General features: G+C 43.3%; 1 protein-coding gene across 3 annotated transcripts; it reads right to left on the bottom strand.

Annotated features, from left to right (window-relative positions):
• Positions 1-316: 316 nt before the first annotated feature.
• On the bottom strand, positions 317-13,861 carry ugt8 (UDP glycosyltransferase 8). Of its 3 annotated transcripts, none has more exons than XM_040187112.2 (6): positions 13,436-13,861; positions 9,304-10,136; positions 7,270-7,412; positions 4,621-4,697; positions 3,482-3,701; positions 317-3,300 (listed from the first exon to the last, which is right to left on the bottom strand). In XM_040187112.2, the coding sequence occupies exons 2-6, from the start codon at positions 10,132-10,134 to the stop codon at positions 2,919-2,921; spliced, it is 1,653 nt and encodes a 550-aa protein (XP_040043046.2). In that variant the 5' UTR covers positions 10,135-10,136; positions 13,436-13,861; the 3' UTR covers positions 317-2,918. The 3 variants fall into 3 exon arrangements, with proteins under 3 accessions (XP_040043046.2, XP_040043045.2, XP_040043047.2); XM_040187111.2 differs by lacking the exon at positions 13,436-13,861 and adding an exon at positions 10,413-10,579; XM_040187113.2 differs by lacking the exon at positions 13,436-13,861 and adding an exon at positions 10,344-10,486.
• Between the last annotated feature and the right edge of the window lie 8,186 nt (positions 13,862-22,047).

The raw sequence follows: 22,047 nt of genomic DNA, 5'->3' as shown, positions 1-22,047 counted from the left end.
ATCACCAGGCAAACAGATGCTGACAGCATCGCGTGATGGAATCAACGCCGGCCTTGTCAGTTCTCTAACACATGGACGGTGAGCACACGTGTGTTATAATATTGCTGATCAGTGGCACTGATAACATGCAACAAGCTATTCGGGGAGAAGTCAAATCTAACTGCATATACTTACTTTATAAGTACTTTATAATATATAATATACCCTTTTCTATATTTCTACAGTTTCATCGCATCCATCTTCTCTAAATGTCCCAAAAATGAAGACAAACCAATGTAACCTGGTCACATTCTGAGAAGAAAATGTTTCAATCAACTCTGCAAACAAAATATGTGATTTTTATTCAGCATTAGTTTTTTGTTTACATTGTTCTATTTACAACATGGACAGACATGACAGAAAAATTGAGGGCTTTATATAATTTTAAGATGAAAGTAAAATAAATATTTAAAAGAATAAAAGTGAGTGAGTGAAGACGTCCAATATTAAAGGAGGAGGAGGAGGAAAAAAACTACAATGACAGCAGATTACACCGTGTAAGACAAAAAGCTAGACAAATGGAACGACCAAGTGCACTATTGAAAACAGAACAAAGAAAAAACTTCAAGCTGATGAAACGCAAACGTCACAAGAACAGAGACACACCAGACTGGAGAATGAGTGCAGACACAAGAGACGGGCGCTGCTTTAACTGTGACACTACTATACATTAATACTGAAACTAATAATGAAAAAAAAACATGACACTTCACAATATACATTATTTTCCTCTCCAGACCCTGTTCATAGCTTGTGGAGCACTTACAGGCCCACCTATCCTACCCAACAGTTGAACTTGTTACAGATGACGATGACAATGAATGATGTTTCAAGTATACGAGTGTGCGTTCTCAGCAGGGTTGGGTTGGGCGGTGCAAGTGTAGCTCACAGTGAAAGGAAGATCATCAAGGTTATCTCAATTATCATACAGGACGGGTGAACACGCATGTTTGTTGGATGTTAGATCCTCGACAACTTTTGACAGGTAAAGTGATAGCATTTATTCTCGAAAAGACGTTGTTACATTGTCCCCCTTCCGATGGCTTTGGTGCTTTGGACAATCATTTATTTTCCAGAAGGCCAAGCGTGGTTGTAATTTTGACGTTTTTAAAAACAATATTTGTGGTCTGAATTGCTAGAACGTGTGACCTGGTCATTTGATGAGCCGTCCAACAGGAAGTCTGGATTTTTCAATCCCTCGTCTGAGCTGCGGGCCTTCTGTAATGTCTATTAGCAAGATACCGAATCCCCACAAACAAAGATACTCTGCCAGCTCGCCCTGTACTTTGATCTCCTCAACGGGGGTTAAAGAAAAGAAGATTCCGCTACGGGGATCAGTGTCACTTAATGTGGAAGTAGTGAGGTTGACCTTTTTCACCTTACTTACACCCTTCCTCAATTCTGCATTGAGAATTAAAAGACACAGTGGTCGAGAAACAGTACTCGATGGGCTAAAATAAACCTTATTTACATTGTTTCATCAACACACTCAGGCCCGTCGGTGAAGCATACTGCATAACCAAATGTTTGTATAACGAAAGGCCACATATGGATCAATCATTTACCCTCCTAGGTGAAGGTGAATTGCATGAGGTTCACATAGTTTATCCATAATCCTCCATAGGAAAATCTAACAGACTTGCAAAAGGTGCTAAATTAATTTCCTCCTGAAGTGTAATTTAAAAATAACAACATATAGTTTGTTAAAAATGATCCATCAAATGAATCGTATAGAAATGTCCTGTGTAGCACTAACAATGGCAATCAAGGGATGAATCCCAACTCGTTAATAGACAGCGGAAATAAGACTGAAAAAGCAAGTAACCATAATTCAATAATGCTCTGACTCATCCGCGATCACCTGACTGGATGAGCAGGAGCACACTTCGGGTCTGGCTGTGCCTTTCCACAGTATTCCCAGATGTCATTTTTATATTTGTCGACGATATCACGATGAACCTTTTCACACCGATAAGCCCGACAGAGTCGAGTTTAACTGCCAGTACAGAAACAATGACGGCAATGCTGCACAGACGCTGTCCCAGGACGGCTCTGCTATGTGAAAAGAGGAAAATCATCAATATTTTCAACACGGATCATTTTGAAAACAAGACCACCGTGAATACTGTGGAGAATGCAGCTGGCATGCAAAATTGTAATGATCACCGCTGTCCGTCATTGTCTCGTTTGTTTCACCAAAATGAAGCACAGAATCTTTTGCAAATTAAACCTTAAAGGAGGGAGTGTTCGTCTACCATAAATGCTGTCCCACTATTGATAAATCAAAAATAGAAAGGTTAAAACAGTTCAGCGTTAAAATGTGAACAGTAATAAATAGATTGGTTCCTCTATTTACAGTTTGCCGGACATTTGTTGATGCAGACTTTGTAGTTAAAAGCATTAAATCCTAACTATTTATAGGTTATCCTTTTGTTGTCTGGTTTTGTTCTGAGGATGAGTGCTTGGCCCTCAGGATTTCCCCTCTTCAGCATCCTTCAAACGCAAAGGAGGGCAGGAAGACAGCAAGAAAATGCAAGAGAGATGACGCACATGAAGAAACAAAATTTTCTCCCAAATGTGTCTTCCCTCGTGTTTCATCCTGAATGACTTTTCAAATTGGTGCTGTATTGCAGTAGCTGCTTATGTTAAGAGCTTTCATTAAATTTGTCTCAGTGACACATACACGCACAAACACACATACACACACACACACACGTTTTGAGCACCCAATGCGCGGTGTGTGCTCGCTCTGAGTAGCAGTTGCCTCACATAACCTAAGAACAGCCTTCCGTCGAAGCTTCTATGAAACCACAAAACAAAACCAAGAGCTGAGTCCTTGGGGCAACTTCTTACTCGTCGCCTCTTGGCCATTCGAAACATTAATTCATCTTCTTCTCGCTTTTCAAAGAGCCATTGCGTTTGTGCTTCCCATTGGCCATGCTCTCGCTATGGCAATGTCCATTGGCCAAGTTACCGTCGTCCCCGGTGAAGGCGCCTCCTCTGCTCTGGTCCCCGGCTTTCCCCCTCAGCCACCGGGCACACCGCCGCAGGGCAAAGACGCTCAGAGCCAAGGCAGCCACTACAGTAAAAATCACATCCAGCAGGAAGTACTGGTAGGGGGACACCTCATACACAGCGGAGCGCAGGTGGCTGGCGCCGTTGTGACGTAGAACGTAGCTGATCCAGTAGACGGCCCTGGTCACGGGGTGGCCGGGCTGGTCTTTGTGAATGCTGGAGAGAGTAAGTGCTCTCTGACGATACCTTGACAGGGAGAGAAAGAGGTTGGAAACGAGGACGCAAAAAAAAACGAGTCTCAGCAGAGCACAACCGTCTGAAAGGGAGATAAAGACGTTGAACGTTGCCATGTTTGCCATGAACGGTCACCAGATGGCACTGATAAACTATTATGTATGTATATGTAGAAAAAGCTTAGAACTCTAACCTGGTGTCTTTGATGATGCTGGTCAGGGCTGTGTAGAGGTCTTCCTCGGTCATGTACTTCCAGTGCAGCATGATGCCCATTCCTTTGGCTGCCACGCGAGTCATGGTGTCATAGTGGTCCCCAAACAGGGGCACCCCTACCACCGGCACGCCGTGGTACATGGCCTCGTAGATGCTGTTCAGGCCACCGTGGCTCAGGAAGGCCCTCGTGTTGGCGTGTCCTGGACGACAGAAGGGACAAGGAGATGGTATTTTGCATGTTTGGTTCATTAATCATTTTTTGACAGGCTGCTTATTTAGATACATCATTATAGATTTACAGTATTTCACTGAACAATATGAACAAAATATTTCAGTCCGTGTTTTTTGAGAAGGGAAATTGCATTGGTAATGCTTTACTTTCTCCAAAGCCATTTCAACAACTAATAAACTGTTGTAATTTACCTAAAACATTGCTAAATTTAAGTCCCATCTTAATTATTACCCTTTAAATCAACCAGCATAGTTTCAGTATGATTTACTGGTTGGAAAGTTTCATAAACACAGCAAAACAGTGTATCGCCACAGCAATTTTGCAATCCAAATATACTGACAGACCTAAATAATAACTAGTTTATTTCCTCACAAAAGATAGACAGCTGGAAGATATGATTAGGTAGGAAGTAGCCCACAAATGTTATTACATTTGGAAGGAGTTGCGAATGCGGCATTTATTTAAACAAATAAAATACTCGATGGTGAACCGTCCCCCTAAAATCTCTTTTACTGAGCAACCAGAACTCCAGACCGGCATAACGTCCGTATTGCTACAGGGTGTCATCATTTAAATATAAATTGTAGCATTGCTTATTCCGGACATGCACAAACACGGCAGACGTGGCTTTCACACTCAGATTCCATCCACCACGCTGGTTAATAAGCAGGTATGGGAAAAAACCCACCCACACAAAGCAGTCCATCACAGCAGCGGTTGGGCCATCTTGTATAAAACATGCCAGGCGTAAAATGTGTCCAAATGTGGCTCGAACCAGACACACACATTTCACTTCAGATGGTGAATTCCCAAAAGCCAATTTGACAATTGAGAACTAGTAGGAGATGTACACACCACTGTGCGTGTTGCCCTCCAAATGCACTCACCTAATAAGTCATTCTGAGGCATCCAATCAACAAGCTTGGTGTTGTTTCCGAGGTTACTGGGTGGAACTCCAGAGAATCTAAGTGAGGAAAAAGGAAATAACAATAAGATGGTCCAGCTCACCTTTTAGTAGATGCTGTTGTCATCATAGTGTATGAACGCAGAGGACACCTTTCAGTCATCATTCAAGCAGGATTTCATATTCCGTTCATATTTGTCAGATCTGTGCTAATGTTATGCTCCAATACCATTGCAAAAAGCAGAGGGCCATCTCTTGTTCACCAAGACATTTAGGGTTTCCACCCTTTGTCCTTTAGGGGTGATGCTGCATGTGTAAAACATTGTGTGTGTGAGTCTAGTGGGGTGTTTGCTTGTGTGTGCGGAAGCACTTTCCAACAAATGCAGCACACAATACGTATGCATGCTGCACTGCGACCCCCCTCCGTCCTTCACTGTCTCCTTCTTTCCCTGACCCAAAGTCTTTCATCTCTCTTTCTCTCTTCAACAAAGCTCCCGATTCACTGTCCTGCCAATCAAAGCCTACATTCATTCAGCCAATCATCAATGACACGATTCATTTGGCCAGGTCCATGTCCCTCTAATCAGCCCTCTCCCTTTTTCCATTTGGAAGAGCCAGTTAAGAGTCAGATTCCAATTCAACGTCAAATACAAAGTATCGAGGCTCCTGCTTATAGCATTGTCCCACTTCACTTGTAAGCTTTGTCATGGACCTACACGAGGAGCATCATTGTCAGTCCTTTATTATTATGAAATGAAAAATGATATTATCACACATTACTGCTCCAGCGAGCCGGTTCCAGCCACTGCAGCCACAATATGATCCTCTTAGATGAAACCATACATAATGTGTTTCCAAGCCATTTAGATTTTATCACGTTGTTTATTGTCGAACCCTGCTCCTAGCACGCCACAGTGGGCTGCTTTGTTCCCCAGGTACAGACAAGCAAGGAAGATAAGAAGTCCCATAATTAAAGTGCTCCGGTGTTTATGAAAATGTTGGTATTAAGCTTTACTACATACAATTAAACACTATGGTAACAGTTCAAGGGGGTATTTACTTCTACCTCTAAAGTGAATCTGTGCGTCCCTTAAAACCTTTACAATAGGCTACGTACTTCATTTGCTCATCGGCTTTATGATTCAAGTCAATTTAATCCTTTACATATTTATTTGTTCTGTGTAGGCCATCTTGTTAGCTGTGGAGTGGAGTCTGCACTTCTCTGCACCAACAAGGAAAGCTGATTGTCAGGGAAACCGTTACAAGGTTCTTATCAGCTGATCTTAAGAGGCCAAACTGATGATTCCTGGTTAAAAAAAACAAAATTGATGACATTTCCTGCATGCTGCTTTGAGGGAAATACAGCTATAGATATGAAAAGATCTTGCAGAATAAACATTTCTTAGCATTACCAACTGATATCCTCAAACTTACATAATCCCTCATCTGAGCTCTCTTTGAGATGACAATGGTTTTCTTTTAACATAACCTCTCTTTTTGCAGTTGGTTATGTCACATGTAGTTTCTAGGGATATAATTTGACTCATTCGCACATATTTGCATGTCAAAAAATGTGACATGCAAATGCTCGATATAGATACCTCGCCAGAGGAAGGCGTCATGTAATGTCATATGATATTTAGAAATAGGAAATGGTTCCCATATATTTACTAATTGAAAACTCTAGCAAACCCTGGCTTGAAAACTAACAACAGCAACCATCAATAATCCTAATAAACCCACATTTTAAAACAGTATTAATAATGTGGACCAAACATACCGAATGAAATGTTTACACCGTTCAGGTTTGTTTGTACACGTGAAACCCTTCATCCACATTTGCACGCAGGTACATGGTCAACCATTAACCAGCTACACCATACACCTAAAGCAGAGGCAGGCTTGGGAGCTGCGTGCACGCACGACACGTTGATCCTCGGCTCTGTAATTGTAACGCAGCAGTTGGACACTGCATAACAGACTTATACAAACATTTAAAGAGGATTACGCAACCTCTAGCCTAATAAACTAATTATGTAGTCATCTATGTTACAAAACCAGATCAATGTAGTCAATCATTCACAAACCCAAGATAGATAAGATAAGAGTTAAGGATTAACAGTTTTCAACCGCCCTCCTGTTAGTCAGTCTTACTGCCTCCTATATTTTGTGTTTTCTTGCCCTACATAGTATGTAGGTATTTCTGTGTAAATGATCACAAAAGATACGGGTTTAGTCACACCTACCTCGCACAGGGCAAGATTTAGCGTTTTAGATGATTCCGTGATGGTCGTCTGGTCATTAATGTACCCTGAACACACCATGCGGTTTCTCTCATGTTCTGCATTAGAGTCTTCTAAGGCATTAAGGCCTATTTGAGTTCATGTTCTAGTACTAGATAGCGTCTCATGATACCGTGAAGCATACGTGAGGCGGTAATGTGTACTTCATACAAAGGCCGTTACAGAGGAACAACGTGTGTCTGTATTTTACAACGTGTCTGTGACCACAAGTACGATAGCTGATTATGGCAGTCCGGATAAAACAATGGATATCATTTCAGAGGGAAGAGTAGCTTGAAGCTCAGTAGAAATCTGTGTTCACACGTTGAGTGACTAAACAGATACTTTACCTCCAGACGACACGCTGCGGGAGCCTGGCCAGAGCTCCGGCCAGTTTGTGAGCGATGTCTCGGGAAAGGTACTTGACCCCAGCTCCAAACGACACCACTACAAAGCCGTGCTCCGCCGTGTCATTCGCCCACGACTCGAAATCCTGTGGGGATGTAATAGAAAGGCGTCTACATTTTGTAGAGTTTCTTTGCCAATGGAAAGGGCGGATAATAACACAATGCAAACACTACTAAACCCATTTTTTCCATCTTGTTTATACCTCGACAGTTGCTGCTTTCATGATCGATCTGTATTTTACCCTAACCCCATTAATGCATAAGATAAATATCACATTGATAAAACAAAAACTTTGAGTATTGCTCTTTGTTGTCTTTTCCTTTGTCCACAGTTCATTTAACAGGCATTCTGAATTATTCAGAGGTAAACAGATACACTTACTGGACATTGAGATGATAATAAACTTAAAAGCAAGAGGTGGGTAAGCTGGGAGAATCCCATAATAAGAACCCTGTAGTTGTAGAAGTTGTCACATTGCCGCTGGTACAATTAGAACTAGAAATGTAGAACTAAGACCAGTTCGAATTCAGTAAATTTTTCAGAGAACAAATATCCACAGTAGAAGAAAATCAAGCAAAACGGAGAATTAAGCAACATTTCCCGTTTTTGTAAAAGTAAGTTTCCCTTATATTCAAATCCACCATAGACTAGAATACAGAAAGAATCCAAGGACATATGGATAATTATAATAACGTCAGTATAAGGATCAATATGGACTGATCGATTTGGTCTGGCAGTGGGTGAGTGACAAAAACCCGCAAGACAAGTAGATGGAGGGAGGCTGAGGATCCAGCTGCAGCAGATAAGACTTGCCCTGGCACGGGGGGGACGTCAGGGACACACTGGGCTCTGTGTCCCCGCGGCGCAGTCCTACTGTCCCTACAACGCAGCCCCAGTGACCCCATATAAGAGTCTCAGTGTCCCCGGAGCTCGGCCCAGAACAATGGCCTCGTTTCTCCCTCCGATTCCATTATCACTCCCTCCACACAACGCGGCACAATGCTTCCTGTTTCCTTATTGGCCCGGGGGTGACATTCCCAAACCCCCCGCAGTGGATACCGATGGCCGCGCGTCCCGGGCCCCGGCAAAGTCTGCTCTAAACCCCTCCCCACCCGGCCACCAGCCGCCTCTGCTCTCCATGGCTCCCCTTTCTCTCTGCTCAAAATCCACCGCTTCCTATTCCGCCCAGCGCTGTTCTCTCCCCCAGCGTCGCCTATGAAGGACCGCTTTGTGGCATCGTGGGTAATAGCAGCTACCAATCATAGGGGGAGACAAAGGGGACAAGCAAGGACAGATAGAAAAAAAGAACAGAATCTCAGAGAGATAATACCAAGACTGTGTGTGTGGACTTTTTCCAATTGTCGAATATAAAGACAAACGTGTAAATGCTATAGCATTGGCTCCTCATCATGCCTATAAAAACTTTATTTTGCAAAACATCATCATATAAACTCTTCTGCTAGTAAATAGTCTCACGTTATAGTCTAAATTGTCTTAATGATGCCACAGAACCCTCATTTCATGTTGCAGCATCCGCAGTGAACCCTACAAGCAGTAAATACACTGACTCAATGGTGGTGCTGTGCCATATGACAATATACAGGTTGCTGATTAATGTGAGATGATATCAATTCATCGGCACATCACGGAATTTGTGATAATATGGTTAATACTGGTTAATGTGCATTAGAGGTGAGATAAAATTAGATAGAGTACCTTAATATTGCTAAATGATTCCAAAACACGCATTGATTGTCTAGTTATTTTTCCCTTCAAATTCTTGATTTGCCGTTGATAACGTGATAAATAAAATAATATTGTGAATTTCCCCGCTGTTGGACTAATAAAGGAATATCTTATTGCAAACTCAGAAGGGAAACAATGCGTAAGTCCTCTAGTCCACAAGCCCACGCGGGACCATGTTCTCGGCCTTGGCCGCGTGCTTGTCAGCTGTCTGTGGGTCTCGACGTACTGACCTGTGGCAGTGGGTTGGGGGGCTTGGTGAGGATGCCTCCTATGTACACCACATGTGGCAGCGTGGGCCTGGGGAACTCCAGAGCCATGTCGGTGCAGAGCATCCACAGCTGGCTGCCCTGCACCAAGTCTGCCATGGCCACTTGAGGCGTCACCCCGTGTTTCTTCATAATCCGGTCATACTTGGGTAAGGCGATGTAACGGACTCCAAAGCGCTGCACCAGGTAGACAGCTGTGTTTGCGATCCTCTGGACCAGAGACATGTGGTCTGTGAGCAACGAGTTAAATTCGGGCACGTACGAAAGCGGGGCTGGGGCGCCCGCCTCCGCGGGGTACCAGAGGCCCGTGCTGAACACGGCGTATTTCACACCCAGGATGTGAGCGATCACAAAACCGCACATCTCGTTCGGGTCCACCAGCAGCAGGTCAAACTTGGCCTCCTTGAGGCGGGTCATGACCTCGACACTGCCGACGACAGCGTCGCAGTTCTGGGAGTAGTGGTCAAGGATGTCAAACAGTTCTAGAAACGTCAGGCGGCCTGAGAAGATGTTGCTGACTTTGGACTGGAGGAAATTGTCCGCCGTGGTGCTGTTAAAGATCCCCGGGTAGCGCTGCAGGTGGTAGTAAGGGGAGGGGGGCACGCCGCGACCCTCTGAAATCAGAAAGTGGGTCTCGTGCCCCTCTTGGTGCAGAGCCGTGGCCAGCGTCTTGAAGATGTAGAGGTGGGATTCAAACATGATGGGTGGGACGACGATCACTTTAGCGGCCCATGATGCGCTGGGACTCCAAGTGAGTAGCCCGACGAGGAGGAGTAGTGATGAGGGTAGTAGCATGGCTGAAATAACCAATAACAAAACGTCAACAATTTGCATTTAAGAGAAAACAAATTGTCATAATGCACATATGAATCAATACTCCTAAAGTCAGGGTCATAGTTGAGTTTAAATGTATTTAAACATTCTGCTTTCAGAATTCAATAATGGCTTCTTTTTTTTGCCAAATGGGGCCAATCACCATTTCCACTTCCATTTTCAATACCTACCTTTTTGGTTTCAGTTCAATAGTTTGTGGTATCGGTGTGATCGCATTTGTTTTACCCTGAATGGTTTACCTTTCCTAATCAACCTTTGCCTCTCTTCCTCTGTATTTCGATTCCTCCCCCCGTCATCCCGGCTCACTCTGTGCACAGCGTGGGCAGCACCCAACGTCATTCTAAACCTCCGGCCACTCTATTCACAAACACAGACACAAAGAGCCATTATCAGGCCACAGCCTCTGCCCTCTACGCCAACACTCTCCCTCTGCCTTGGATTAATCTTTAACACTGGAGATCCTCTTTATGGAGAGTTATTATATATCCAGCATTCCTGCATCTACAACGACTGAGCCGTGTGCTCCTCACACTGGGGTGTTGCACCTTAAGAAAATATCTATGAATGAGATTCCATGGGCCAAATTGGGATACAGCATACATGTATTTTAAATATGGTGTTCCAGATTATTGGTTCATGACGTTTTGAGCGGTCCGTCGGTGTGGATGTGCGTGCGGTTGTGTGTGATTCCACACCTGTCTGGGTCGAGCCGGCTAGGAATCAAGGCGGCCACCATTCTCTTTAGCATTGCCCTGAGGACAGCGTTAGAAACACTTCCCAGCCCAGACTGTTGACGGTAACTATGGAAACCGGCCGGCGTCAGCCGCGGTCTGGGTCGCGGCGTTACTTAAGTTACAATTAACAATGGAGTCCGGTTAACCCGCACAGCGGGAGGGTTGAGGATATCGTCTGAAGAGAAGGAAATGATCCGATTAAAAGAGGTGGATATGAATAAGACGCAAACTGTTAAACATGTTACAGATGTTTACCTTCTTCTTATCGAATCAACAATACGATATATATGTATACGTCATATTGGGATTATATGATGATAATGATCATCTTGTGATTATCCTCATAATTCTAAGTGAGCAGAAACTAAGTCGTAAAAGGTTTTTTTAATTCATGAGTTAAAAAATGTAAGGTTTAACCATGAAACACAAGTAATTGTAATATGATTAACTCTTTTCCATGCTGGCCTGCTTCATGGCAACCGTTCAAACTACCTCACAAATTAGTTCATGGTGAAAAACAAACTGTCACTTAGGCCTCAATATAAAGAAATGGAAAAAATTGGAAACTCTGAAAATATCATCTGAAATGCATTGCCTTATTTTGCCCTTTCAGTTGTGTATTGTTGATAACGACACCATTAAGAGTCACGCAAGAATGTAATTACACGATGATTATCACTCTACAATACCATAATCTGGTCTAACATTTCTCTCATTTAGCACAGCGGGACAAGCTGCACTGCTGCTTCCACAGTGGGGGCTTATTAGCTCAATGCACCCCGTTGAGAGGGGATGTGTGTGTTCCATGAACTGATATTAGGTCAAAAACAATTCCGTCCTAGCGGTTTATTTTTGCCCCACGTTATTCAAATGCAGCGTGACTAAATATTCTTCCAACATAATCCCGGTGGGGTCACTCGAAGGCAAATTTGGCGAGACTAAGTTAGTTCAGGCTTTGATTATAACAACAACGAAAATTAAAGAAAAGCCTCAACCAATTGGGTTTAAAGGGTTCATTTTAGCAGGTCACATTTGAGACAGGTGTGTGAAGTTGTAAAATTGTAAAGTGCGAAATCATAAAAAATAGACAGTGATCTTTTTCAGACCACGAGTGAGACTGAAAGTGAAATTCAAAATACATATTGGCCTATGTGTGCAGCAAATGATCTCATAAACAGGTACGGTAGCTCAAAATCTACGGACGGTTTAGGTAAATATTGCCCAGAGCACTTTGTATATAAATTAAACTAAGGTCAAAAGCCTTTTGATTTCACTATTTTGGTAACAACAGAGTTACAACAAAGTGGGACCTTCCAATGCCATGGAGGTGTTTATAATGACAACATGGTATTTCTGCATGCCCTGATCTCCTGCAGCTGCACCAGCATTTGATACAAAGTGTTTTTTGGCTGTAGGCAACGCCTCCCTCATACTTACAGACTTTAGAAATATGAAAACGGCCTACGTCTGCACTAGCAATGCAAATATTCACATTGACTCAGTCAGTCAAATACAGTTTTCAATGTAACTGTTTTTTTCCTTTACATCCCACTGTACTACTCTTGTTCTCTTCCTTCAATGAGATGCCATTAAATCCAACGCACAAGAACCACCAATACAAAAGCAACAGGTCTGAGAATCTCGGTCTAATCAACAATCCACATTTATTAACACTAATAGACTTGAAGCAGGGGGCTGAGACAAAGCTCCGTGGTTTTCTGTACATCAACGATACTTCACTAGCACAATGTGCTGGTTGCCATGTATCTTTACACAATGTATTCCGCCCACAGTGGTGAGTGATGGACATTGAATGTATTATGAAATTACGATTGAGGACCTTTATACTTTAGTGCTGCGGCCAACGTCAGTCTAGATGAGTTTAATGCATATAACTAGCTTCAGCTCTGTGACAAGGTTCACCTGATGTCACACCAGCAACAACCCCCCCACCCCCCCCCCCCTCCATAGCATGAATAAGTTAATGAACACACAAGTCACGCTGGTGTCTGTTTAAACATCAGGTGATCGTTTTACTTGGTCCAACTTGGTGCGACAGGCAAAGCAGAACCAAAGAGGCTCCAGAATGAACTGCATCCAACGTTACAACACAAGTAACAACTCTTACACTCTTATAACATAGTGACCCGTACATTTTCCCACCGCAGAAATCAACACACAAAAAACACGCAATATATTACGCCATGGCATAATAAGAAAAACAAAAACGAGTGAACTCACAAAAGACATCGTGGACACGAGAGGTAAGGTTACTCGCCCGGGGGGGGGGGTCGCGAGGGACCCGACCCGAGCGCAGCAACCGGGTCTCACCTGCGCTCCCGGGAGGGGGACGCACCTTTCGGCGAAAGCGGCCGAGCAACAACAACAACAACAACAACAACAACAACAACAACAACAACCGTCGAGTTGGCCGCTGTCCACTTCTAAAAGTAGCAAATATCAGCCCAAGTTGTCGCCACGTCGGTAACACACACACACACACACACACATACACCTGTTCCTCTTACCTTCGCGGCTCGAACGTTGCTCGGGCAGAGATGGAGGCGATGGACACAACAAGTGGTGCAAATCTCTCTTCAACTCAATTTAAAGTGTCGCGGAAGGTAAAAGAAATAAAAACATCATAATAATAATAATAATAGTAACAAGTGGCGAGGGGGGGAAAGTGGCAGTCAAATGGAAAGCCGGGGCTTCGAAGACGGGGCAGGGGCTCTCGGCGGGGCGGCGAGAGGCGGGACTAGAGGTGTTCCGAGATGGAGACGAAGGGAGCGGCTACGGCGGAGGGGGGAGGCGGAGGAGGGAGGCGGAGGAGGGAGGCGGGGGCCTTGGTTGGTCGGGTAAAGCACAATAAAGGTGCGGTGGGGGGGGGAGGTGGTGTATCGGCCTGTGATGTAGATGACTCGATGTGTATTGACACTGACAACATTTGGAATGACGTAAGCTTTTTTGGCCACGGGTTAGAAGGAGGCCAACATCTGCACGTCTCTTCCCCCTGTGACGTCATGTGTGTAAGAGGTGTGTTAAGAGAGTGAGTGATCGTGTCTATAGATATTGCCTCGGAGAAACTGAAACAAATACAACTCGTTTGTCTGAAAATTTGAAGTTTTACTGAGTGAAATAAATAAAACTTTGCATGGAGACACATGTTGATAGCTACGTGTTTCTAATAAGGCACCTTTTATAAATGGCTTTTATTTTTAAGGATGGGTTAAATTGTCCATTCTTTTTGGCGATTGATTAGCAAAATCATTCTACAGAATGTGTGTCATAATTGCCAATGTTAACATCTTTAGTTTGCTTCTGGGGTTTGGAGCAAATAAACTCAAAATTTAGTTTTAGAATATACTAAACAGAGAAAAGCAGCAATTCTCAACAGTTGAGAGGCGGGAAGCAGAAAACATATTCCATTTCTGTTGGATTGATATTTTATTATTCTTCAATATAAATTGAATTTCCGCCACTAACTAGTCAAGGCTTAATTGATTGATTCAGGTTTGATTCGTTGTATGTTAATGACTCATGTATCAACCAGCTATATATAATAATAAGAAGGAACTTTTACCAACGGTTGAACAATTCCTTTTATAATTCATTTGTACGCATTTTAAATCTGTGTGAAAGGAAATCATGTAATCCATCAAGCGAACATTCTAATAAACCAGTTAGTAGCTTTACATTTTATTAAAACGTGATTAACATATAGATTTAATCCGTCAAGCCTGCAGCTGTACAACATGTAAATGAATATATTCTGCAACTCACAGGAATCTTTTTTAATGATTCTTTAAACTCATAAAGCATAAGTATATTATGTATAAACGGCTCTACTAATGTTTTTATAAACGGATCCTTGTTAAAAAGTCTGACGCATTTTATATGTGCACACTCTAAGGTTCCATGTCCTTAAGGAGGTTAAAATATTATAATTTAACTAGCATACCACTATCTATATACCTATCTGTCGGTGTGCGTTTGTGTGTGATCTAAACAATTGATGACCGATGGCTGGAAGATAAAGTTCCTGGAGGTGCTGGAATTCAGTGTTTTGTTCTAATAAAACCATATCGGCGATAATCCTTTGTAATATAACTTCATAATCAGCAAGATAATGAGCTATCCAAAGCAAAGAGTTGTGCTGAGCCGTGGATTACAGCGTCTCCACCCCTACTCAACAAGTGTGTGTGTGCGAGGTTGTATTTCTTAGCTCAACAAAAAGGCTTTTAATTGTTCAAACAATACCACCTGACAAATGTCAAGACTGTGTTATAGATTCAACTTAGTCTTGATTTATCCGTCGACTCATTTCATTCCATTGGCTACGGCACAATGCAAACATACACGCCCTGTCCCACAGGTACAAAGTACATGAGAGAAAAGCTGTTGTGCCACTAGGTCAGGGTTGGTAAAGGGGGCCTGGGTTAGCTCGAAACCTGCCAAACAGTCAAGAGAAGACAAGCTGTGAATTCATTGTATATGTGCTGACAAACAGACTTAGTTGTCACACAAAGGTAGGTCTGTTTACATGGTAAACACACACATGTGCAGACGAATCCTTTAAACGGACTACACTTGGAGAACTTTGGGGGTGGGATTTAGAAGATAGTACAATGAAGTGTGTAGTTTAGGACAAATGGACATTTGTGGTCTAACAGTGATGCATTTGTTTACCCATCAGTCATCCACACACACACACACACGCACTTTTAATCTCTTCCGATGCACGCATAGCTGTACGCATCTTATTTCCTCAGCTATGCCCTGATTCATCACAATATGCCCCTATTAGCTGCTGGGCCCGAGCAACCTCCCAGCCCCTTCCATCCCCAAATAGCTTGTTTGGTAGATTTGACTCACATTCTGTTTGTCTGTTTGTCTTTACCATCTCCCACCACGATTCTCTGTCCCACTTTGATCAATTACACTCTCTCTTCCCCCTTCCCCCCCCTTACCCCTACATCCTTCTTCTTATATTCTCTTACGGCCCCCTCGCCCCGTCCTGTTCCCTTCCTTTCTCCGTGTCCCCAGATATCAGGTGTGTTACCTGAGCTCTGCTATCAATAGTTTATCACCCTGGGAAACCCAATCTACAGAGCATGACAGTACTCTCCCATGGAGAGGTGTGGTGGTGCGGGTGTCCGTGTTTGTGTGTGTGTGTGTGTGTGTGTGTGTGTGTGTGTGTGTGTGTGTGTGTGTGTGTGTGTGTGTGTGTGTGTGTGTGTGTGTGCGTGTGTGTGAGTGGGACAAAAGAAGGTGGTGGGTCTAAGACTTACATGCATATTTGGGAAGTCAAATGCTGCAGGGATAGCTGGCAGGGAGAGTAGGAGGGGCAAACAGAGAGATGACTGATGGAACAAGTGGGTAAACATGACAAAGCAGAAGGAGATTGGATTGGATTGTAAAACTTAACGTGCAAAGCAAATGTTTTGATGTCTTCATTTGGGGGAACTGCTCACTCATCATAAATCTGCTGAGTAAAAACTATTTAAACTGGAGAAATTACCACTGGGAGCAAAACAAGAACCATAAAATAAACTCTTCTTCTTCTGTAAAGGTTATATTCTCCCCCCTAGTGGACAAACAGTACTATTACATGAAATGTAAGAAAAAGTCAGTTCTTACTGTTAACTCCTTTTAAATAACAGTTTTAAGAAAACAATCTAAAAACCTTGGGCAGAGCAATTGAGAAGTTCTGCAGTGAAACCTGCAGTGTTTGCGACAGTTAATGATTTGATTGTTTTAGCGTGCAATTGATCAAACAATACTGTACTCTATACCCTCATTGATATTAATGGGTTGGACACAGTATCAGCTGGCTGTATTAGACATTAGCTTGGTTTTATAAGCTGGCTATTGACTGCACAGTGTGTGTGTGTATGTGTGTGTGTGTGTGTGTGTGTGTGTGTGTGTGTGTGTGTGTGTGTGTGTGTGTGTGTGTGTGTGTGTGTGTGTGCAGATTTGAATTGCTTTTCACTTTGAAGAGCAATACATGAGGTGGTTTCATGGAGGATATTTTATGGAAAGTAACATTCAGTCAGAGGGGGAACATGTGATAAGATATGGGGGATGAGTTTCCTCTGGCAGCGGGTCATGGAGGGATTTGCTGTTCTGCGCACACTGGGAAGGTCATTGCTCAGTCGGCTCGTCACAAGTCCCAGCATTCTGGGCCGTGTGGAGTGACGGCCCGATGACCGCAGGGAAAGGACAGGCCAGCGTGTGGTCGTGGCAGGATATGAATAATTGCTTATGAGTGGCGGCTGAAGAACAACCCGGAGGTCTGCAGGGGCCAGACAACGTTGTACATGTGCTCTGCGATAGACGGCTGAGCGCTCTTTTTGGAGAAAAAGAGGCTGACGTGGGGAAATGTGAGCACGTAGTCGTCTCTGTGGAGGAGCTTGCTTGTGTCAGGAGTATTGACGGTGTTTCAGTTGTCCACAGATATTTTTTATTTTTTAGGAGCTGGAACGAATCCCTCATGAGGTTGTAGCTGATTTCATGGTTGTGGTGTCTTACAGTTTGAATAATAAGGAAGGACAATCCCTTATATAAACTCTGGTCAGAAGTCTGTACTCAATCTTAGTGGGGAATCCGAGGATTTTTAATGGGAATTATTTCATCTGGGATTTACTCAGGGATCTAAAAAATGGTGACTGAAACATATAAAGCTAATACATAGAAAGTGGTTAATTATTCATTTATTACAGTTTGTCATAATAAGTGTACAGGTGAACTGTGGTATGTTGATTTGTACCGTTGTCCTCATGGTTGTGAAGTTTACAGAGCTGAAGAGCCCAATGAAGCTAATGAAGCTACAGTCTACAAATTGTTGGTTTCACAAATTAAAATGTCCTCATCACTATATGAGACCCTGAACAGTGTTTGGAGTATTCCGCAGCCCTGTAAATAAGCATCTGTAAAACAGTTGTTGAAAGAACTGTGACCTCTATAAATATGTTTACCGTGTAAGACAGAGACTAACAATAAAGGGAACTTTTGATCCATGAGGAAATACTGTAAAGATGAGGGTTCATATGAGGCTCAGTGAATTGAGCCTTAAACCAGAATGTCTATTCTGATTGAGTTAAGGGCAGCACGAAAGCCAATTATTGTAGCTATCTGAAATAAGCTCCCTGGAATTATGCAAAGAAAAAAAACTGTTCATTCACATGAATGAACCGTTTTTCTCCATTGCAAAGACATACCTAATGAAACTCCTTTATCGTCCTCATCCCAATCTCAGCACAGCAGAAGTCGTGACTTGTAAATGAGTTAACTCTATGTGATTTTACTCACACTCCCAAAACTCTCTTCGTTAACTATGCTGAGCAAAAGGGAAACATCTATTCATAGCGGATTGCAATTACTTGCATCATTTTCAAATATCTGATGTAGCACAATTTAATCCTATCTTGATCCGTCCTCACCCTCTAGAAATATGTCACCTGTATTTTCTGAGTATTACTGAGTTACATCCTCGAAAATATAACTTCTCAAATGGGAAAATGTGTTCAAGCAAATGAGAAAAGTGAATGTGATGGGTGTGTAATGATCTACTGTGTGTTGAGAAGCAATCAAGTTACACCGTGTAGAAGTTAATAAGGTGCAATGGGGACGTAAGCCATTACCAAGGACATGTGATAAAGTCAGCCTTTGTCCATGTGTTTTGCCGACAGCGTCTCTGGAAATGTTTGAGGCGTTATTACGTGTGTCAACATGGGCTCACCGGACTTAAGAAACCCCTCCACGTCATGACGTTCACTACCTGCTCGAAAACCTGAAACAAAAACAGAAGATTACAGGTACAGGTATTCCTGTACAGCGTATAAAGACTTGTGGACGGAGAGACTGATCTGTGCTGCAACTGGACTGTAGTTTATCCTGCACCCCGACCTGCCTGGAGAGGGAAAGCCAGACGGATACGTTCAATTCAAAATGTGATTTAAATCTATTTTTTTAATTAGTTATGCATTCATTTGATTTAGAGCTCAACTTCACCTTTTTGTTTGCAATTGCTACCCTACTCATAAAAAAAGAAAAGGACAACAGAACCACAAATACAATTGCTTTTACATCTCTCGCAAAAGAAAACAATAAAGTGTAAACTACATAAACTAAAACATTTTATGCATCACTACTTTACAAACACCAAATGCATAGCTTGTCCCACATGCTACAAATCACTTATCAAGAGTCATTTAGCACCCTGTGAATACAAATACATTGAGGAAAGCTCATCTATTCTCTCCCTTGTTGTGCACACTAAAGAGAAACCCCCAATACTTGTTTGTTCAAGCTGTGCATGACGGTTGATCGAATTGGTTACAGGTGAGCTCTCATGCGCAGGTAATTTTAGCTGAGTTGTATTTCACTGTCGGCGGTTAGCAAACACAACACATAAAGGCTATTAGTTGTGTAAGTGTGCAGACGTTGTGCTCATGGCTGGTCGTACCCGGCCGATGGACCTGCCATCCGCAGGCTGCATGAGCAACTTATTTCAGGAATTGTGCCTCTCATGCCGGTTTTTGTGGTGAACGTCATGGAAGTGTGCTTCAGTCACAACGCTTTTGTGTTTGGTGTAATTCACGTCAATCCCCACTGGGGGGAGAACAAACACCGGAGGCAAAGAAATCTGCAGTATGGAAACATCAGTTCAGTAAAAACACTCGATGCCATGAATATTGTAAATACTCGGCAGCACTCTTTTTAATTTGTTTAATTGTATGCACGTCTATTCCCTGAACAAAGGTACAAAGAGTCTTCGAAATATGCACTGTCCTTAACGTGTGTCATGTGGCACTGCGAGCTACATTCAAAGACATCCTGTTCGGTCCCCAGACTTTAAACTTCAAACTATAGACACATTTCTGATTGTGGGGAAAACAGATGGCGTAATATGTGAATGCACACTGAAATGGAAAAGTAGAGCTGGATGCATTAAAATGCAGCTAAAAGAGCCATTTAGGTATCACATCCAGGCTCAGAGAGCCAGCTACGTTCTCTATTTGGGGATTTTTCTATCATAACTGGAAGGATTTCTGTACTTTCTGGGTCACAGAAAAGGCCGGGGTTCACTGGGAATAATTCAAAACTTACTGGAGTCAAGGGGTCAGATCATGCATTCATACACACATCGCTAATCCTGCATTGTCGCTCCCCCCTTTCCATCTTTATTTGCCTCCCTCTCTCTCTCTCTCTCGCCCTCTCTCTCTGTTTAGCTCCTTTTCCTCTCTTGCTGGCTCTGTAATCAGCCCTCTCGGCAATGGCCATTTTGTTTCTCCCTGCCTTATCTCCTGCTTGCAGTTTCCCTCTCTGTCATTATTCCGCTATTAGCTCCTCATCCTGGGGCTAAAACACAGGACTCACACTGACCTCATAGTCACAGCTACGCTCCAAAACGTCTGCTCTCCAAGATAACACGCACCCCCCTCCGACGCACACACACACACACACACACACACACACACCCTTCTCATGCTCTCGCCCAAAGACACGCACTGCACACACACAGCCGTGTTCAAACCAAATGCACTCGCATACACCTTTAGAGAGGAAGTCACACACAGCAAATGTTTCATTTCAGTGAAGAACAGAAGATTACAAGGAATCCAATCAAAGATTTAGACGCACCTGAGTCTCTCTCTAGTTCGGTACCTTTTCTTCTCACATCATCATGGAAACAGACTGAGGAGGCGGGAGAGAGGGACATTATCATTATAAAACTCAATCATTTCTAACGTTGTAATTTAACGCCCCAATACTGTTTGATTGACAGCCATACCATTAAGATGTATTAAATTTAGCCGGATAGAACGAGAGAGAGAGAGAGAGAGAGAGAGAGAGGGATTCATATTCTACAGCGCCAAGCAGAAGCTGCTGCTCACATACGTGAACAAACTCTCAGCTCCAATTAAGGAACACCGCACTGCCAACAACACACAGACTGGCAGCAAATCTGTGCAGCCTGGTGGAAAACGTGTTACTGTGCTACATAGAATCTGAATTTTAGCAATCACGTAAAGGTATCATATATCATAATGGTTCGGGGCGTCCAACTACGTTTGACTATACAGGTAAATGTCAACATATCCTATGGTAACGTAGAGTACAGTGTTTATCACGCACCCAAACTCCTTTCTACCCCAGCTCACCTCGCCTTGCCCCTCGTTTCCCCCCCTGCCAGCGTCTCAGTGATCAGGTGCACAGCAAACAGAGTCGCTGGGCTGTGAAATGCCAGCTCCTTTAGACACGTCGCATGCCTCCACCGTACAAACACACACACATCGGCGCACACCTTTTATTGTCTTATTTTTCCTTCATCTCGTCATCTCTCATCTGTTATCTCCGCTCGTGTAGAGATTGAGTCAAGAGTGTGCAAATGTACTGAAATGACAGTGGAATGAAAGATCTATGAAGAGTTTCACTAATCCAGAACAGAAGTGTGTGTGTGTGTGTGTGTGTAGGTGTGTGCTCTCTGCTCTCCTTCATATGTCTCTGACCACATCTACATCTTTAATGTCTGTGACTGAATAATGCATGAACCCCTGAGCTGGAAGACTCTCTCACACACACACACACACACACACACACACACACACACACACACACACACACACACACACACACTAACACACTCACATACACTCTCACAAACAAACAGAAAACACCTAATTTGCGGCTTCCATTTGCACAAATCTCATAATGTACAAGCAATAACGGAGGTGTCGTGCACGGTCCTGCACAGCTCCATCTTCACCCAACTCCAGCTGCTGTAACCCAGACCAGATCTCCTTGGGTTGAACCAAGAGAACAAAGCGGGCTGCAAATTCGAGGCGCCTCCAACCACAAAGGCATCTCCACCACCATGTTTCCTGTTTAGATGACGCTAACTTCCTGTTGCAGTGAACACAAAAAGCTTTGATCCCGTCCGTACATGCCTGCGTGAACGTAGATGACCATCTCGCCCCACCATACCTTCCCGTGCGCCTCCCTGAAGCAGTCATGCATGCTTCATTGTTATAATTTGACTTTCAAATAGCTGCACCCATGTCGCCTTCTCCACATGCCCACACACACTTTTACAACAGCCTCTTACGGAGATGAAAAATTTGAAGCTGAGGTCCAG

The sequence above is a fragment of the Gasterosteus aculeatus genome, chromosome 9 (assembly GCF_964276395.1).
Source record: "Gasterosteus aculeatus chromosome 9, fGasAcu3.hap1.1, whole genome shotgun sequence".
NCBI lineage: Eukaryota > Metazoa > Chordata > Actinopteri > Perciformes > Gasterosteidae > Gasterosteus > Gasterosteus aculeatus.
Note: the sequence above shows the minus strand (reverse complement) of the source record. Positions and strands in the feature narration are given on the sequence as shown.

Bases quoted from the DNA above. Each gene is read 5' to 3' on its own strand.
- ugt8 (XM_040187111.2), bottom strand. From the start codon at position 10,512: ATGACGTTGGGTGCTGCCCACGCTGTGCACAGAGTGAGCCGGGATGAC. The intron at 10,137-10,412 runs GTAAACCATTCA...TGGTTATTTCAG, and splicing joins GCAAAGGTTGATTAGGAAAG to CCATGCTACTACCCTCATCA. The intron at 7,413-9,303 runs GTCAGTACGTCG...ACATCCCCACAG, and splicing joins CCCCCAACCCACTGCCACAG to GATTTCGAGTCGTGGGCGAA.